The following is a 19,417-nucleotide window of genomic DNA, read 5'->3' as shown; positions in this document are numbered from 1 at the left end:
ATTGTATTATGTAACCTATTTGTAGTAAGGCATTTTCACTTTTAGTATATATTAAAACAGAATTTTATAATTAACTCTAAATTACTTAAAATCTAAGCACATGCCAGTAATGTAGTGAATCATGTAAATTTTTTAAGTCAGTCATGTAACAGAAAAATAAAAAAAGTAAGAATGACTTTAAATATGTGCACTTGACTATTTTTAAAATGTTAGTAAAGACTGAGAAAATTAAAAAAAAAAAAACTTTTTTTTGTATTCAATCTTAGTGCCATGATGGCTACTCAAACGCTAACTAATAGATATTTTTCCAAGTAAGTATTAACATTATAAATGTGAAAGTTTTTAAAGATGTTTGTTGACCTTTTAAGTGAAAATGCCCAGTAGGTATTTATTTATATTTATAATTTTTTGTTTATAACCAAAATGATCATAAATGAAAGACTGATACAATTAAGCATACATAACTTCTACCTCAATATATTGACTTTTGTCTTGCCAATGAAAAATAATAAGTAAATAGTGTATGACAGGTTGACTAGTTGAACCATGAACATGTTTTAATTAAGTATAACATTTATAAATGAGAGAAATGCCAACTATTATACAAAATGTGCCTATACCATTATGGGTAGTAAGCCTTACTAGGGCATATAAATATTAATTGGTAAAAATAATTAATTTTAATCTAATGTGGCAATTAAGTTAATGTGGATGTAGGCCAGTGAAATTAGAAGGTAGGTACTTAATTATGGCTTAGGTAAATCAAAATTATATTTTATTTGTATTGTTTTAATTTATCCCCCCACCTAAAATATGAATAATAAATAACTTATTGCAATATTTTTTTCATTAACACAAAAAATGTTATATGTTTAAAAAGGTCAAAGCTGTAAGTTTTCTTATATAGTATTATTAAATAATGAATTATGTATTAATATTATATTTTTTATTATTTTATAATTATAAGATATCAATAACCCATTTAATTTGATTCTAATATTGTTTTATTGTTTGATCTTAATCTATTTTGAATTATTATTATTACAAATATGTAACTAAAGAATACATAATATTGTTATTATTAAAAATAAATTTTAATATTTAATTGTTTAATACTTTAAGATTGTTAAGTCTTTTGAGGCCAATTTGGAACTGTGTATATACTTTTTTAACTTTATATATAGTTATATGATGCATTTAGACATCCATTTAATATTTAATGTAAATTCAAATAAGAGTTTAAGTTTGTCATGTTTCAAGAAGTACAAAAATGTAAAAAGAAAAATAATAGAAAATGCTTTTTATTAGGGAGCCTTAAAAACTTTTTTTTGACTAGTAGGTAATTATTTCAATTCATTAATTTATTTGTATTTTTGCCAGCTTTTACGGGCCCCTCAAATTTTTATTGAGCATATTCTAACTTTTTCTTAATAGTTAAGAATCAATTTTAATAATAGTTTTGTTAATTTATATTAATGGTACTGCTAGATGGCGTTGTACGCAATTAAAACAAATAAATACCTTAAATTTGTACATTTTTATGATGAAGTCTAAGTAGAAATGGACTTATCATAAGTCTATAAATAATATAGTCTATTGGTTTTAAAATAAGTTTGACATGATGTTAGATTCCCATTTGTGAAAGTAGCCAGAACAGTGAAAAATAACGGCAAGAAACAAAACTTAGTTTATTTTTACAATAAAATACTCATATCCAATAAAAATATGAGGTACAAAATACATTAAGTACCAGTGTAACGTAAGACATCTTCATTTAATGGATATGTTACTCTAAAATTTAATATATTATCGGCATGTTGTAAAAAAATAAATGTACTTAATTTTTCACGGCAAACGGATGCGACTAAAATCTTTGATTTCCCAATTAAAAAGTAAAACATATTCTCTATTTACTTATGACAAATGTAAAATATTTAGCAATCATAAATTCTCTATGTTTTTGTTGTTGTATCAACCATTTAACTGTCCACTGTTGAACGTAGCTTCCCCTATAAGGTGTTGACAGTAGTTGCCACGTTTGGCAGGCGGGTTGGCAACCGCAATTTGGCTATTGGAGATATTTTAAGAGAGACGCTGCTGCCTATCCCTCGCTCTTCCTTAGTCGCCTCTTACGGCACTCACGGGAAAGGAAGGGATGGCCTATTCTATACCGATACCTTTACGGCTACAAATTCTCTTTACTTATCATAAATACGAAAGTTTGTTATCTCTTAGCGCTTTAACAACTCAACCCAACATAAAATTTAATACACGTTTAATTTGTTTTTACAATTGAAGGGTTTTTTTTATGGGTGAAAATGGTATGGTAACCCCGCCTGCGCTAACGGGATGCGCTGGCGGAGCACCAGTGAACGGTGATGGATGAGGATGAAAACAGGCCAGTTAGCCCATCATGATGAATTCATCAGGAATTAACCATGATAGTTTCCAGGGGGAACCGCGAGGTCGACCTGGTTGGGTATATTGCTAGCAATGGGATTCTTAGTCTCCATTACTAACAATCCCTTTCTCCCCTTTTAATACAGGTTTTGATGCCATTGCAGTCTAAAAGTTGTATATAAATAATAGAATATTATTTGTTAATATAATAACGTAATAAGCAACATTTTCTTTAAGTGCTCAAAGACTATGTAAGTGTCCATATTGACGATATTTACCGAATTTTAGGAACCTATAAATAGTAAGTACATCGATAAGACAAGTACGTGGAAAAAACCGCACGGAAAAAATTCGTAGTGTGAAAATGCGAATACGTATTAAAATATAAAATTAGATTTAGACACGCACATCATCTACATTCTATTTTTAAAGTTTACAAACATTTTGTTATTGAAACTTAAACCTTATTCTAAACGATATTAACCATTATGTGTTGTAGCTAAAGATTTTTTTTTTTTATTATGTTGCAGTCTGTGTACCATTTGGGTATGTTTTACTAGTTTTTGTTCCCGACTTTGATTTGTGTGATCGATATATGTTCTAATTTTTTTTTTCTTTTTCTAGTCTGCTAATTGGCAATCTGTTCCTTATAGAACAATAATCCAATCTGCTGTTTGAATGTCAGGTTTAAATCTTATTAATATATGATGAGGCCAATCCATTAACCAGCTCTCAGTCTCTGTGAATCTTTCTACCAGTCCTTGGATACTGTCTTTTTAATCGAGAGAAACTAATGCTTCCCGATCCCTGTAATTGAGCGGCCAATTCATTTCTATGGCTGTTCAAACTAGACTGATAGTTTTTGCTGAATGTCTCGATTTCCTGTTTTATCGTTTTCAGTTTGATGTCCATTAACATAAATTTATTACTTATATATTGTGATATTAAGCATGTTTCTTATTGTCTTACTTTGGAACCTTTCCAGTATTTCTATATTGCTGTTATATGATCTAATGGGGTAATCCCTATATATATATGATCTAATGGGGTATAATCTAATAAGGATAATCTAAAATGTAGCCTATGTTCTTCTCCATTCTATATTGTACATGTATACCAATTTCATAGTGATTGATTAAGACTAAAAGATAATAAACAAACTTTCGTATTTATATTTTTTTATACCACTGAGGTGGCAAACAAGCATACGGCCCACCTGATGGTAAGTGGTTACCGTAGCCTATGAACACCTGCAATACCAGAGGTATTACGCGTGCGTTGCCAACCCTGAAGAAACCTCTTTACCCCCCTTTTGAAGAACCCCATGCTGTAGTCTCTTGGGAAAATCTCGGAATTAGTAAGGATTATTGGATCTCCATAATTAGTATTTGACCAAATCATAATAAAATTCATTTCGTACAATCCGATAAGTTTAATGGTTCTCTCGAACTGCAAAAGTGATATAAAGTTTCGTTGGCATGTCGTCTCTATAGTAAAATAAAACTGTTAAGTGTGACTTGAACTCACTCGCCGAGAATTCCGCACATAAATAAAATAGTTTTACATTTTGCATTAGTATTAGTAGGACCAACAATATGTAAAACTATTCCAAATTTCAAGTCCATCGCATTAGCAGTTGCTGAAATATAGCACTGTGACAAACAGACGGACAGACAAAGTCGCATCATAAGGGTTTCTTTGTACCTCTTTTGTACGGAATCCTAACTAGCGTTCCGTTCCAACTTCGCCAAGTAGACAATCTCTACTTTTTTAAAATAAAATATAGCCCATGTAATCAATTTTTTTTAATTTTCACCGCATAATTACATTTCTGTTCTGCCAAACGTTTACTGGAGGAGAATGCTATATAGCATTAAGCCCGCTTTTTGTATCAGCCATTTTTTGTAATGTGGTCAATAAAGAATAAATAAATAAAAATCGCTAACCGCGTCTTTTTCACCGCTTACAAGTTATAAGCGTTGAAACTGACGCGGTAAATAGTAAGTTACTACGATCACAACAAAACTTTTGATATGGCTTTCACTAACATTAAAATATTTTTACGGACAGTGTATGTACTATGGATACAATCCGTACGAAGTCGGCGCCGGTCGTTAGTATGCGGTTTAGTATGGCGAATTTATTAACCCCCTGATGTAGCCCCATAAGTTTGTTACAATTTTTATTTGAATAAGCCATTTTTGCTGGTAATATAATAAATCAATTTCTCGACTAATTCCCTGTTTGGATTCTGTCCTCCTGATACTTTGTTTTATAAACTTGACGCTTTGGCGTTTTCTTTGGTGTTAAGCCCATCGTCGATAGATCCTGTCGGATAGATTGTTCGAGCCCAAATGGTAATATAATATTTAATGAAATTGTTAGCAAAGTAACTTATCTATAAACCAATCCGTGCTCAAATCTTTAGTAGGATAAGATAGATTTTAAATTATTATATACTTTTGACAATTTTAATATTGTATAATAATTTTAATAAAATTGGAAGAATAACGTGACTATTATTTATATCATCGTCATGGTAACCCATAAAGGTCCCGATAGTGGACACAAAACTTAAAAAAGATAGGGTATATTGTTATATAACCTATTAGATCGACCTCCACACGGTCCACCCAGGAAAACATCGTAGTTACTTACTTGAGATTTAGTCATGATAGGCTGACTGGCTGGCTCATACCACGTGGATATATGGTGATAACGCAGGCAGGAATACCATTACTTTTTCCATTAAAAAGTCCATAAGGTAAATAAGAATTTTATGTGTAAATAATACAGGTAAATAGATTAGTTAATATTTATTTCATAATTAAAAAACTAAAGTTTACAAGTTTTATAAATCGAATCTTAGAACTAACAATTTTAATTTCATAAGACCTGATTCAATCAAATCTGTGTACTGTTTTTATTTGCAGACGACTGTTGGCTTTTTCCATTAAATGGGCCAACTTAATGCTTACAAAAATACGATAAAGTTTTTCCTATGTATAGCTTGGAATAAGTTCCAGAAGGACCGAGGGCAAGATCATATGTGGGTACGTCCAGAAACATTCTATACAAATATTAAAACTCATATAAAAATACGAGTAATAAAGACAAATAGGGCTTAAAAATGGTTGGTAAAAACAGTAGCAATTGAATTTGGCCCCAATTACAACTTTGAATACATCTCAAAATAATAACATTATCAAATAATAATTATTTCATGATTATTTTTATACATAGTCCTTTTTCTTAATAAGTATACAATATTTCATTATTAATAAGTAATCACATATAATTATATCAATTAAGAGAATTCATAAGGAAGTATGGCAACATCGCAAATAACTGTCAATTTTCAAATTAATATTGTTATATTATATGTTTATATTTTAATCTACTAGCTTAATTTACGTGTAATCAAGGGTCACGAATTGGTCCCGAAACCAGTCGAGCTTTCTCGATCTAATAACACGTAAATTAAACCGGTAGTTATTAAATTAAAATATAAAGTGTGCTTACGAAACGTATAACAATAATGTAACATTGTATATTTTTTAATCATTATTTTAAAAACTTCTGCTAGCGAATTACGACATTAATCATGCAATAAACATTCTTATTAAGCTGTCACTAAAGAACATTTTCTGACAAAATACTTTTTAAATAATCAATTAGAAATATTGAAAATAGACAAAATATTTATGAAAATTAACAGATAAACCACCTGCTATCAGCCTTTGGAATAAAATTTCTGTAGACCTACGCAAAGCACACAATAAGCCTATTAAAAAAAAAAAAAACACTTCAAATATTTTTTGAGTCAACAAGATCAGCTCTAGCTACAAATTACTTAATAGTTACTATATCTCATAATGCTTATCGTTGTTTTAATATATAAATATATATTAAAAGTAACGTTTATAATAAATAAATGCAACGTTGCCATACTTCGGCAAGCAAAAGTTACAAACGATCTTAAAGGCAGCTACTGTAATAACTGCCTTTGATTGGTATTCCTAAACTTGGCTCGAAGCTTTCGGTAGGGCTGTGTGCATGGCTGCCGTACGCCCTCAGTACAACGTTGTCGTGTGTGGTGAAGAGATACGCTCGGCAGTTCTTCACCTTGGAGCAGTACCAACGCAGACCGGTCTTCAGAGGGTACGGATACTTGGAGTAAGTATAATTGTTGTATAGAAGCAGCGGCCGTCCACGTTTCGACATCACAACTGAAATGTTAAAATAATAAAGTTCACTATAGTAGGGAAAATGTAATTAAAAATATAAATCGTAATATCTATTAATGATAAGCGTGCATGGTGTAATTTTAGACATAGTACATTTAAATATATACACATAATGTTAACAGAGATTTAAAAGAGTAACTGTTGAGTTTCTTGCGAGCTCTTCTCAACAGATAACAACTTTCCGAACGCTGCAGTAGATTTAAAAAAAAATACGTTTTAAAAATGCTTGTAAACAAGTATATTTAAATATTTGAATTTGAATCTAAAACTTGCAGTATCACAAACAATTATAGTTAATAAAGTCTTATATATACAGATATATGTACAGTTAAACGCGTATTAATAACTGGGTTTAATAGAGTCCAACAACGCAGCAAGCATTGTATGAATTCAAAAAACCCAACATATTAAACTATGTTAAGTAAATATTTGCTAATACCTGTACATAAAATTTGATAATGTATTCTAGTATATAAGTTTATTCTTAATAAGAATGTACTTGTAAGACACGAAATTTGCCGTGTGGTCTTGGCATAGAAATGACCTGCCCTTGAGGGATGGACATTAGCGTCTCTCTTAAAACATTACCAAAATCTAACTTCGGTTGCCAAGCGACACGAAAATATATATACCTAAGAAAACTTGATTGATTCAACAACTATTTTGTACCTTATGCACTGCACAATAATATTGCAATGACAATCAATAGTCGGCGATGTTCTATAGAATATTGCAAGCAAAATTGGACATGTTTCAGACTTGACATTGACTAAATATATTAGATTATGTTACATTTATTAATAGCTCAAATAAATATTGTTTTCAAATAATGTTATTTGAAATACAATATTTAGTTGAGATACTATTGATCTTCTTTGCATCATTAATACTCATTTAAAGATGCTTATTAGCTCCAGATTTAGACATCAGTGTTGCTAGGTGTAATAAAACGTAAAAGTTACTCTATCTCAACGATAATACATTTCTCCAAACCATAAAATTTCTCTACAGGTGACTCGCATAAATTATAAAACTGTTTATAATAGTTCCCTTTAATAAACAAAAGTAATATTGTTTTATATTATACAAATATATTAATAATTATACAAATATATTAACAATTATACATAATATATTAAAATGTAGCAAAACAGGAAGAATTTTGTGAATTCAGCCAAGCCGTAAGGACTAACAAAGAAAAGATAGAATGTCTGTCTATAAGCAATTCACTAATAACTCATTTTTTTCTTTAAACTTTTATATTTATTATCTGGAACATAAAAAATGCCGCCATTTTTTTATTACAGCCAACAAATGGCTGACCGTTTTTTGACACTTGACAATGCATTTAAAAATTAAATCATCAAACTCTAAAATATGTAACAAACTTAGATTTAATACATAGATTGTGTATGCATACAAATACTTCTCCAAAAACAGATCAACTTTTTTATCCATGTATGCATAAATTGGGTTACCAGTATGTACAGTTGAATACTAAGTGCGGAGATTCATATTTCAGAAAAAAATTTAAAAATAAAAACGATACAAAATTCTTACGAATATACTCGTATTTGAAAAAAACAAGATAAAATCAGTGCATAATGACTCATAATGATACTTATTTTTATTGAACACTTCAATTTATAATATGTTTATAAAAATATATTTTCGTTTTTAAGCAATTGAAAACGGCTGCCATTTTAATTAATACATATATAATAATAAAAAATAAATAAAACACATTTATATTATTGTATCAGAAAAAAAATAGTTTAAATTCAAATTTAAGAATCGACCTGGTTTTGGAAGTTTTAAATTCAATTACTTGCAACATTGGAAAAAAAAGAGTATTATTTTTATTAAAAAAAAAAAAATCATCAGTCAAATGTCAAATAAATTGACTAAATTTTCACACGTATCTGATACCCGATGCTCTGTCTGTATAGTCTAAGATTACAAATTACCAACAAAATAGAGCCGATACCATTAAATCAAATATTAAATTACCTAGAAATAGTACATGAACCCGAAGTTCTACTAAAGGATCTTCTGTTACATGATTAAAAGTCAATGTGATTATCTTAAATTATATACATAGTGTCTCCATACAAATGCTTCTAGAAAAGCGGGTCAACTTTTTCATACAACATTGCGTGATAAATAGTTGAGTGATTCCTTTGTAACTTCTATATTTATTATGTCTTACAAATTTTGCACATTTTTAATGCACAAAAACTCATTTTATTTATTAAATAATCAAATATAGATACGTCAAGGGGCATTGTGTGCGTAATTACATAGAACACTAATAAAAAAAAAAAAAAGTTAACCCGTTGCACAGTGGGAACTTTGACTCATTTTCATCTCATAAATCTATAATTTCCGTATTAATAAAGATATGTACATGATTTTTTTTCCTGATAATCCAATTCTATAAAAATGCTAAGAGCATCATCTTTTGAATATGCTGTTATATGTGCCGGTTCATTAAGAAGATTACTGCGCATTTCACTCTTTTTTTCTGCCGGCAATGCTCGTAAAATATCAACGATGAATGCTCCATCTACTTCACCGCGTGACCTTAAACCCTGTACGTATGAGTTCAGTATGAAATCAAGTCCACAGGTATCAAGCAATCCCTTGTTTTTCCATTTCTTTGTACTCTCTGAACTGTCATCGTACGTTTTAGAAGGTCTTCCTCTTTTCTCTGTCGAAGTAGAAGGTTCAGGTTCGCAAGTAGTTTTTTCTAGATTTACAGTGAAAATGCCATCCAACCAATTGCTATTTTGATTTAAAAACTGTTCTTTCTTTCGACCACATTTCGTATAGCGTTGACGAAACTGAATTATGAAGGACTTCTGAATACTTGCGATAGTTTTTGCTATATTCGCATCTGAAGATTCGGTAAAATTATTTCGTATATAGTTTGAGATAGAATCAACATAATTTGTATCACTTTCAATCAATAAGAGACTTAAGTCGCGTCTGGTACACGAGAATTCACTCATTGCGGAAAGATAAGTAATTAACAATTGTTTAATAATGACAAATGCTTATGAACTGTAATATTTCATATGAAAATGCACTATTTTATACTTAATAACGTGTGCAAAATTACTTGATAAAAAATATTTATCATTATTATGCGGTTATGCGGTATAGAATAGGTCTGTATGGGAATGGAATCTAAATACTGTGTGAAATACTTGATAAGAGTAATGCAAAAGATAAAATATAAAGTAATAATTGAGCCAAGAGTATTTTTTTGAGTGTCCAGACAGAGAATCTCAAATACAGAAAAAAATCTTAATATACGTACTTAGAAAAAAAATCTCACCATGATATTATACTAGATTTAAATATATTACGCAGTGAAACTGCAAATGTTTTTTGCTATGAAATTACATTATATTTCCTAATAAATAAAACCAAAATCAGAACTTCGGTAAGCTTTGGCAACTGTCAAATCTCCAACTGAAAGTTTGAGAAAAGAAAATAGTACATATAACGATATATGGATATTTGGTTAGGTAATATTTTACTAAACTAAATATATTTTTATTTTGTAGTAAAGTACACACTCTAAGCATTCTAAAATGGTATCACATTATATGACTTCTATTGTTTTGATACTATAAAATTATACCAAACGAATTTAAGTTACATAATTATATTTGATTTTTTTTTATTCCTTGACTTTAGATGCTCTATTATATGAAATATGAATAGACAGAGATTGAATCATATTTATAATGATAGAGTAACTCTTTAGCTACAATTTGAGGTATTATACATGTATATCCACGGAGTTTTAGAAAAAGTATTTATGAGATGGTTTTCTTAGGCGAGTTCCCACTGTGCGTTGTTCAGGCTCGATGCTCACTCAACTACTGAATCGATAAACAATTTGTGTATCAACAATTTAAAAGATTCCTTTCGCATAAAAAATAATTTTGCGGATCGCACCTAGTGTCTTCGAGTAAACGAGAAACATACATGAAAAATTTAAAAAAAGACAAATAGAGAACCTCCTTTTCTGAAGTCAGTTAAAAAGAAAAAAACTGTTTTCTGCACTATATTTTTACGTTCATATGTTAACTTCGTTTATAATTTCTCTTGAAACTGTTTTTGCTTATACATTACTCGCTTTCTGAATTGACCTGTTCCCTTATTGCTCCAAGAAGATTATCCGGTTTTAAATAATACTTCGGCGGTGGATGGCAGTGTTCCTCGAATACGGACGTTATGAACATCTTGTCATCAGTGAAGACACAGCCGCGGCAGTTCTTGAGCGTCGAACAAACCCATCGGGACTTGTTTACCTTACTGTACTGCTTACGATACGTGTACTGTCTAAACAGTAACATCTCCTTACCTTTCCGAGACGTTATGACCATTGCCGTGTCTGTAACAATGGAACAAATATAGATATATACCTTATAATAATAAACTCTTTATTGAGCACAGTAGAGATGTATACAAAGAGTATTTATACAGAATGTGCATACACGAAAGGCGGCCTTATCGCTAAAAGCGATCTCTGATAGACAACATTATATGTATTTATTCTTTCTTATTAATATAATAAAACACTAGTAAAATTCTCCAGTTTTTCACGATTAAATCAAAAGGATATTTAACCTAGTGATGCGCGAAATCAAATTATTTTGTTATTCGATTAATTAGTAATAACTAATTTTATATTTTTTCACTACTAAATAATATACTAAATTTCGTATTGGAATGATTCTACTAACGAATAATTCTATGTAAATCACTAAAACATATTATTTATATATATAATATATATACTTATTACTTATATTATCTTTCCTACTACTATCGTAGCTTCAAAATCCACTACGTTAACAAAACGTCATACACGACCCAAAAAAACCAGCGGTCGACTACATTCTTTGAAATATTTAATAATTAATAAAAATTAATTAACTAAAGAGTATCGAAAGTTGCTAACAAAAAAAGCATTCCAATGAGCGTTTACGTTCATACCGACTCGTATATGAACAACTACTAATGAACGAATTTATCGATTAGCATATATATATATATATATATATATATATATATATATATATATATATATATAAATAAATGTTGAGATAGAATTTAGGATTGATTGATCTGTATAGCAAATTTCATCAAAATCCATTCATTCAGTTTTTGAGTAACTATTACGGCCCATCTGATGGAAAGTGATAACCGTCGCCTATAAATATGAAAATTACCATGAACATATACAGAGTATACTATTTCGCCCATGACACCCCCATGCTTTGCCATTCCTAAAAACTCAGGTGTTATTCCTTTATACCCTGTAAATTTACTGCCATATTCCACCCTTCGAACCGAAACAGCCATGCAAACACAACTGCTTCACGGTAGAAACACGAATGGGACAGAGGTACTCAAGCAAACGACTTTTGTACAGTTTTCCTCTAGTAAAATTTAAAATAAAAAAAAAATATTTATTTGTTTATTTTAAAAGGTACATCAGCAGTAATAAATCACTGCTAATGTACCTTTTAAAATAAACAAATAAATAAATGTTTTTGAATAAGGAAGAAATGCTAATTGACTCACCATCTTGATCTGCATCAATGGAGTCCAGTCTGGCCGGCGGATCATGATCGTGGTGTTCGTTCAGCATTATAATCTCATCATTCTCGCTCAGGTATAAGAACGCACTGCACAGTGTGTTAACGGAACAGTTCCAACGGTTCCCGTGCTTGGATGTATAAGCTTTTCTGTATCTATGCCCCTTGTATTGTAAGATGGCCTTTCCTCTACGAGATTCTAAGAATAACGCCACATTGTCATCTTCAACTTTATCGATAAATTCTGATTCCTGAACGGGCACATCTTCAGGATCGATTAAATCTTCTTTTATATCCGTATCTGTCAACAACGTGAGAATCTCTATTACTTTCTTATAGAATCTTCACATATTCATAGCACTTTCATAATACTGATATTAAATTAAAAGAAAAAAAAATATAAAAAAGTAATTTTATTCGTAAGTACTTATAAAAAGATAAAATCAAATATTGGCTTCTAATAACATTCAATATTATTGAACATAACAATAATTAAGTTACAAATCAACGTAGTATTTTTTTTTAATATTGTTCACATAGATTATAAGAGGCAGAAACTAATGCGACCATTTAGGTAAACTACGAAAAGTTACCCGAGTTATCTCTACTTTTCAACCGGTTTACACCTGCTAATATTCGAAATCACGACTGATTATAAACTGCTCGAAATGTCGGAATAATACAAACAAATTATCATAGTTTACGTAAATATTCGCATTAATTCCCATCTCTTATAAACCACAAAAGGCATGCATCAAAAAAATCTAAAACTTAATGTTTACATAATTCTATTTTGAAATGTCCTACACAGTATTGGTTCATGCGTGTGATCATTATGTATTAATTGTACTTCGTATTTTTCATTAACATGGACATAAACACTACATTTGTTTTGACTAAGCTCATTACAACGCCATTTTGAACCTTCTATAAAGTTTATATCTCTTTTAAATATGTACCCGTTTACTATTAGCATTGTGTTACCAGTAGATAGTGTGATAACTGCAACTAAAGAAAAAATAAACCTGCTATGTGAATTACTTGAATAGTATATAATAAAATGGAAGAGCTACATAGCCAAGTTTCATAAAACACACTTCATACTTATTATAATACATTCTTCGTATTCGGTGTGTTCTATAATAATCTTTTTAAATATCTACAGAACCAATATATCATAATTTAAAATCTACTACTAATGTGCTAAGACTAAGACCACTATGGTCTTTTTTCTAAATTAACATTTTGCACAATCTCTTTATTATACAGAATATTGATTTAAAAAATTTGCAAAATAAAAGTAGAACAAACTAGCTACATATATAAAGAAAAAAAAACACTATATCAACATGTAAACTAGTTAGTATATACAGGACTATTGTTAATACATTCTATTTTAATAAATAAAAAAAAAAATTAAAAAATAAATAATGTATTCTATAAAGATTTTACATATGGGTACGGTATTATTATTTTTTCAATTAAATTAATTAAGAAGCAAAATGTTTCTTATTTTAAAAAGTAATGTAACTTTTTTCCGATGTCTATAAATATATGTAACGAGAAATTAATGAACTCATTGTGTTTGTTTGTTTCTGACAAGAATGACTATATTGGCGGACTTATCCCATAAAAAGGATCTCTTTCAGTTAACTTTTGAATTGTGAGTTGGTGGAGACAAAAAAAAATATTAGCATTTTTTATTATATATTTACTAAGAAAAAAATAAAAAATAATAGGTGTTACAAGTTAAAACACGAGCACCCAGGGATAACAAGAACTGAAGGCGTTTAAGAGAGTGGAGTGAGGCAAATATCCTCCGGCTTATTTCACCAAAGTGAGTACCCCAGGACAAAGTTAGATCCATAACTATTCCCAGGTTTTTGACAGTGGCAGTGAAAAAAAATGTAAGTGTCATCAAAAACAAGATTTCCGACAATTACTTTGACTTCATCTGGAAGTCTTCTTTAAAGGACGTCTGTGATCTTGCCTCGCAGCGTCTCGCCTCGCAATGCGGCCGCAACTCGCATAGCCTGTGATGACGTCGGTGCGAGCGAGGGTAGTAACGAAGCCCGCAAAAACAGTGGTTTCATTAATTTCCCATTACATATATATACATATATATACATTAAGTGTTTCTTATTATCAGACTCAGACAGAATATATATTTGCCATTTATTTTTAGAATATTTCTGCGTGGATTATGATTACAGTTTAGATCATAGTATATTACATTTTCATCATTATCAAACTTCTTTCTTGTTTTAATCCTTTCATATAAATGTTATTTGTTTATTTTCTTAATTCATTTAGCCATAAATATTAGATATAATAAAAAAAATACAACTTAAATTACGACCCAAGATTACACAGCGACAAAAAAAAAAACTATGACAGTTCCTAATACAGTTGAAACATCTTCTGCCTAAACAGGTTTCGTAGTTAATGTAACTTTCTTAAGGAATTTTTGTGGCCGTAACAATTTATGGAATCTTAGTCGTGGATCTTCTATCATCTTTATGTGTGTAGATATGAAACTTGTATTAAGCGGTTTTTAATTTATAAATTTCAGCGAGAATCAACTTACTTGTATTTTATTAATATATATATATATATAATATATATAGATTATGTATAAAGATCTTTTTGCTCAATATAATTAAATAATACGCTCGATTCTGAGGCACATTTCTCTAAATCTATTTCCAAAATTGAAATTTCAATTTGATATCACAGCAGTTTTTTTATTCTAAATACAAATATAAACAATATTTCTAATACACTTAAACCAAAATGATTAAAAATCTAATTTATGATGGCCCATTAAACAGTAATTTGTAGAAATGATTTACTATTAAAGTATTAGGTTAAGAGATGTGTTTAGAGAATTAGCGCCTCAGAATAGGCCCCAATATATTACTATGTTTCCTTAATTCAAGAATGCACCGTCTACCTATTATATTTATTTATTATCACAATTGTTACTAAGGATTACAATGTCGTATATATAATTAACAATAATCGATTGAATCGATATTATTTTATGCAGAAGTTCGGATAATAGACAACCTGAGAAAAAACGCACTGGTTGGCACTTTAGGGTTTTTTAATACCCTTCAAAAAATAACTCTATACATGCCCCACCAGATTCATAGTATTGTGCTGAATCTAGACATTTTTCTTGCGTTACCTTGTAGTATTTTGTTTTCCCAATCTCCAAATAATAATAATTATATTATTATTTAGCGTTATATATTTTCTTTGGTGATATATTGTAAAAAAAGATTAATGAAAACTACCATGGGCATAACAGCAACATCGTCTCTGTACTATGTAATTTCATTGAGATATCCCGCCGTTCAAACCGAAACACAACCATGCAAACACTACTGCTTTACGTCAGAAACACGAATATGTTTCTACCAGAGGGAGATTTTGTACAAAAGTCGTTTACTTGGGCACCTCTGTCCCATTCGTGTTTCTACCGTTAAGCAGTTGTGTTTGTATGGCTGTGTTTCGGTTTGACGGGTGGGATATGGCAGTAAATTTACAGGGTACAGAGGAATAACACCCGAGTCTTCAAAAAAGGCAACGCATTGAGGGTATCGTGGGCGAAACAGTATACTCTGTTATGTTCATGGTACTGCTCATGTCTATAGACGAAGGTTACCACTTTCCATCAGGTGGGCCGTCAGCTTGTTTGCCATTCTATGTTGCATAAAAAGAAAATGTGATAGAGGTACCCAAACAGACGTCAAGTTTGGGACAGATGGCGCTGATAATTGTAATATATTTATATTACAATTTAATGTATGTGCCATCAGTATTCATGTAGTACCGTGGGGGGTCATGGTTGTGCTCACTGTTATAGCAAATGATTTGCCCGTCGCTATCCAATCGTAATTTCGCTTTACATTTGCCTGCGGAACGTCGGGAGCACATCCAGTAACGACTATCTTGTGTTACTTGATTGAATGTGTAATTATCTAACATAAGCAGTGAATGTTTCCCCCTTCTAGAGGGTATTAACTTGTATTCTTTGCCTGAAATTAAAAACAATTGTTTTGAATTTGCGCAATATACTCCTTTTGTAATGTACCCGATATCTCTCGTACTACTCATCAAGTAGATCTTGATCATCGAGTAGATATCGAATACCATAAAAAATCGGTGTTCAGACGATTTGGTTTTCGTGTCCATAAAAATACTATAGTCTAACCCCTTTATACAACAAAATCTAAAACGCCATACAAATCTACATTAATTAGAGTATTTTTGTCACTGTCTTTCATATTGAGAAATTTGTGCAAAAGAAACGAATGATTTCAATAATTAAAACAGGATTATGAGTGATTTGACATTTTTATGAAAAAGAGGTCATACAATTAACTGATATACAGATTACATCTATGTCTGTAGTTAATAAACTCTCATATTGTATGAGACATAACGTCATATCTTTAGCATCATTGACTATACGTTAGATCGAATATAAAGTCTGGACTATGGTACCCAGTGGAATTACATACATTTTACAACGCAAAAAAAAAATACGAATTGCAAACATAATCATAACAATTGGAATTGGTGATAATATTACTGTATTTCGGTTTAAATGGTGAGATGAGAGTGAAATTACAGGGTGTAGAAATCTTACACCACAGTTCTCTGAGATAACAACGAATGAGGGGTACCAAAGGTTTTTCAATATATTCTGTGATATCCATGAACTTCATCTTTATAGGCAATGGTTACTACTTACCATCCATCATTGGGTCGATAGCTTGTCTATTTATTCATCTATCTATCTTAAAATGTTGTCAATTAATCGATTGATGGCATATTTACGACAAATGTTTTTGGTAAGGTTAGCTATGCTTTCTATAATATTAATAGAAAAGTTATGTCTCATTTCAATAATAATTTATTTTAAAATAAAATAATATTGTATTTACAATCTTTGATTTGTATATAATAAACTAATTATATTACATCTGAGTTTCGGTGGTACTACTTTAAATTGTAAAATATTTTACTTTGTGATTAAGTCGAGAAAAATCATACATATATTGTAAGTACCTAAGATGCGTCAGAAAACTATATACAGTACATACACATTTGCTTCGCGTGTTTAAAACGCAATAGTTACCCTGTACTTTAAGTATCCGTACTTCTTTTGTTATAACAAGAATGCACAAGAACTGACAAAGAAAGTGAATTATAAAATTAAACCTTGTTTCAATAACTTTAAACTTTATTTTAAACGCGCTCTCTTCTAGCCATTCTGTGTGAACGAACACTAAGCCGGAATTTTCTTAATTAGCATATCAAATTACCCAAACTAAACGACCTATGTCTCTTATTAAAGCACGCCAAACATAAATAAGGCTGTTTTGGACAGCCTGTACAGTAAGTGGGCACTTTTTTCGTTTTATTCTTTGCCAGTTTGGTGCCATATATTGCAACATTGTTTTTATAACAACCATTGCAGTGTCGTCTCGTCACCCTCGTCGGACCTTCAATTCTGTGAAGCGAATGACTCCTTATGCTGCATTCTTCTGGAATAAAATTCCATTTTTAATTCTTACTAATATTATAAATATGGAAGCGAGTCTAATTGTTATCTCTTAGCGCCTTAACAATTGAATCTAGATGAGATGGAGAAAGACATAAATTACTTTTAAACCCGGTCAGTGACAAATTCGCGGGTAAAAGCTATTCCTTGATAATAATTTTTTTTTTAAATTATATAATAATTACACAGGGCGGAAGGGACAGATTGGCCAAAACGAAGACAGTGGATTCAGATACATGGTCTGAATCAGATGGCAGATTATTTGGTTACAGGATATGAACCATTACCATATAATTAACGATTCTTAATTTTGATACCGCGCAATGTATTTGAAATTTTATGTTCCGACGACGTCTCCAGTTGATACCTACACCGCACAGTCAATAGCACTTCTTCGTTGGTATTTTTCGTACACTTGTGGTGTTGACCTTACAGTTGATTTCGCGCGTCGCGGTAGAATTTTACTGCGTATTTATTACATTGCTGTTTTTTTTATGGTATTTCATAATATTTCGCTATAAAATATTTTTATTTCTTTATATTATGACATAATGATGATATTATTAATATATGTAGATAAACTTCATAGATTACATGATTTAAAAAAAAAAACAAGAAAAGCAAAAAATTAAAAAAAAATCCATTGGTTTTTATTTCAAAATAACGATCTGAATTTACTGTTTCAGTTTTTGCCACCCTGTCCCTTACACCTGTATAAGAAACCGACTTCAATCAAAGCAATAATAATAAGAATGTATTTTGAAATGATTAATTTCAGAAATATTTCAAAATTAATGATGTTTAAGTCATCACCGCCACATTCTATTAATATCAACGTATCTCCTATAAAAAGGCAATATGCCTTGCCCTTGTTCTTTCTTTACGAAAATTCTGAGAATTTAAAAATATAAATTCATGGGAAAGGAAAGAAGGTTCATTATTGCCTTGTCTTGTTTCCATTTTTTAAGATCGGCGAAGTACATCTTTTACTTCAACTCATATCGATGGTACTTCTTTAAGTTATAAAATATTTTAATATCTGATAGTCGGGAAAAAACATATAGATTTCTTTTTAATAAAATGCAGGGGCAAACTAGCGTGCGGTTCACCTAATGGTAAGTGACTACTGCCACCCACAATCACCCACTACACCAAAGGCATTGCAGGTGTGCTGAAGGCCTTTTAAAAAAAGAATAGGCTCTTTTCTTGAAGATTACAATGTCATATCGGTTTGTAAATACTGCTGCTGGAAGTTGATTCCAAAAAGTAGTTGTGCGTGGAAGAAAGTGCCTTGAAAAACGTACAGTGGAAGACCGCAACTCATCCAGATGGTTGATATAGTTACCTAATATCCGTAAACTATACTCGTATACAGTCCATATACATTTGCTTCGCGTCTTTAAAACGGAATACCCCGTACTTTAAGTGTCCCTTTTTATTTTGTTTTATGGAGAATGCTCGAGAATCGACAAAAAAAAAAGTGAAATACAAAAATAAACCTTGTTTCAATGATTTTAAATTTTATTTTAAATGCACTCTCTTCAAGCCTATCTGTGTGAACGAACACAGCCGGACTA

At 30.5% G+C, this 19,417-nt stretch overlaps 1 protein-coding gene across 4 annotated transcripts in view; it reads right to left on the bottom strand.

Moving 5' to 3' along the window:
- Positions 1–5,201: 5,201 nt before the first annotated feature.
- LOC113518767 (uncharacterized) overlaps positions 5,202–19,417 on the bottom strand; it is a 38,660-nt gene continuing 24,444 nt past the window's right edge. The window contains exons 2-4 of one of the 4 annotated variants that reach the window (XM_031907980.2): positions 12,252–12,566; positions 11,026–11,055; positions 5,202–6,629 (exon numbers count right to left, since the gene is read on the bottom strand). In XM_031907980.2, coding sequence (XP_031763840.1) covers positions 6,379–6,629; positions 11,026–11,055; positions 12,252–12,318 — 348 coding nt within the window. In that variant the 5' untranslated portion in view covers positions 12,319–12,566 and the 3' untranslated portion in view covers positions 5,202–6,378. Of the gene's footprint in view, positions 6,630–7,086; positions 10,784–11,025; positions 11,056–12,251; positions 12,567–19,417 lie in introns of those variants that run through there. The other 3 variants (XR_008252556.1, XR_008252555.1, XR_008252557.1) reach the window with 3 other exon arrangements.

The sequence above is a fragment of the Galleria mellonella genome, unplaced genomic scaffold (assembly GCF_026898425.1).
Source record: "Galleria mellonella isolate WM207_F2 unplaced genomic scaffold, CSIRO_AGI_GalMel_v1 utg159, whole genome shotgun sequence".
NCBI classification, from domain to species: domain Eukaryota; kingdom Metazoa; phylum Arthropoda; class Insecta; order Lepidoptera; family Pyralidae; genus Galleria; species Galleria mellonella.
The sequence above is the reverse complement of the archived record's forward strand: the minus strand, read 5'-3'. Positions and strand labels throughout refer to the sequence as shown.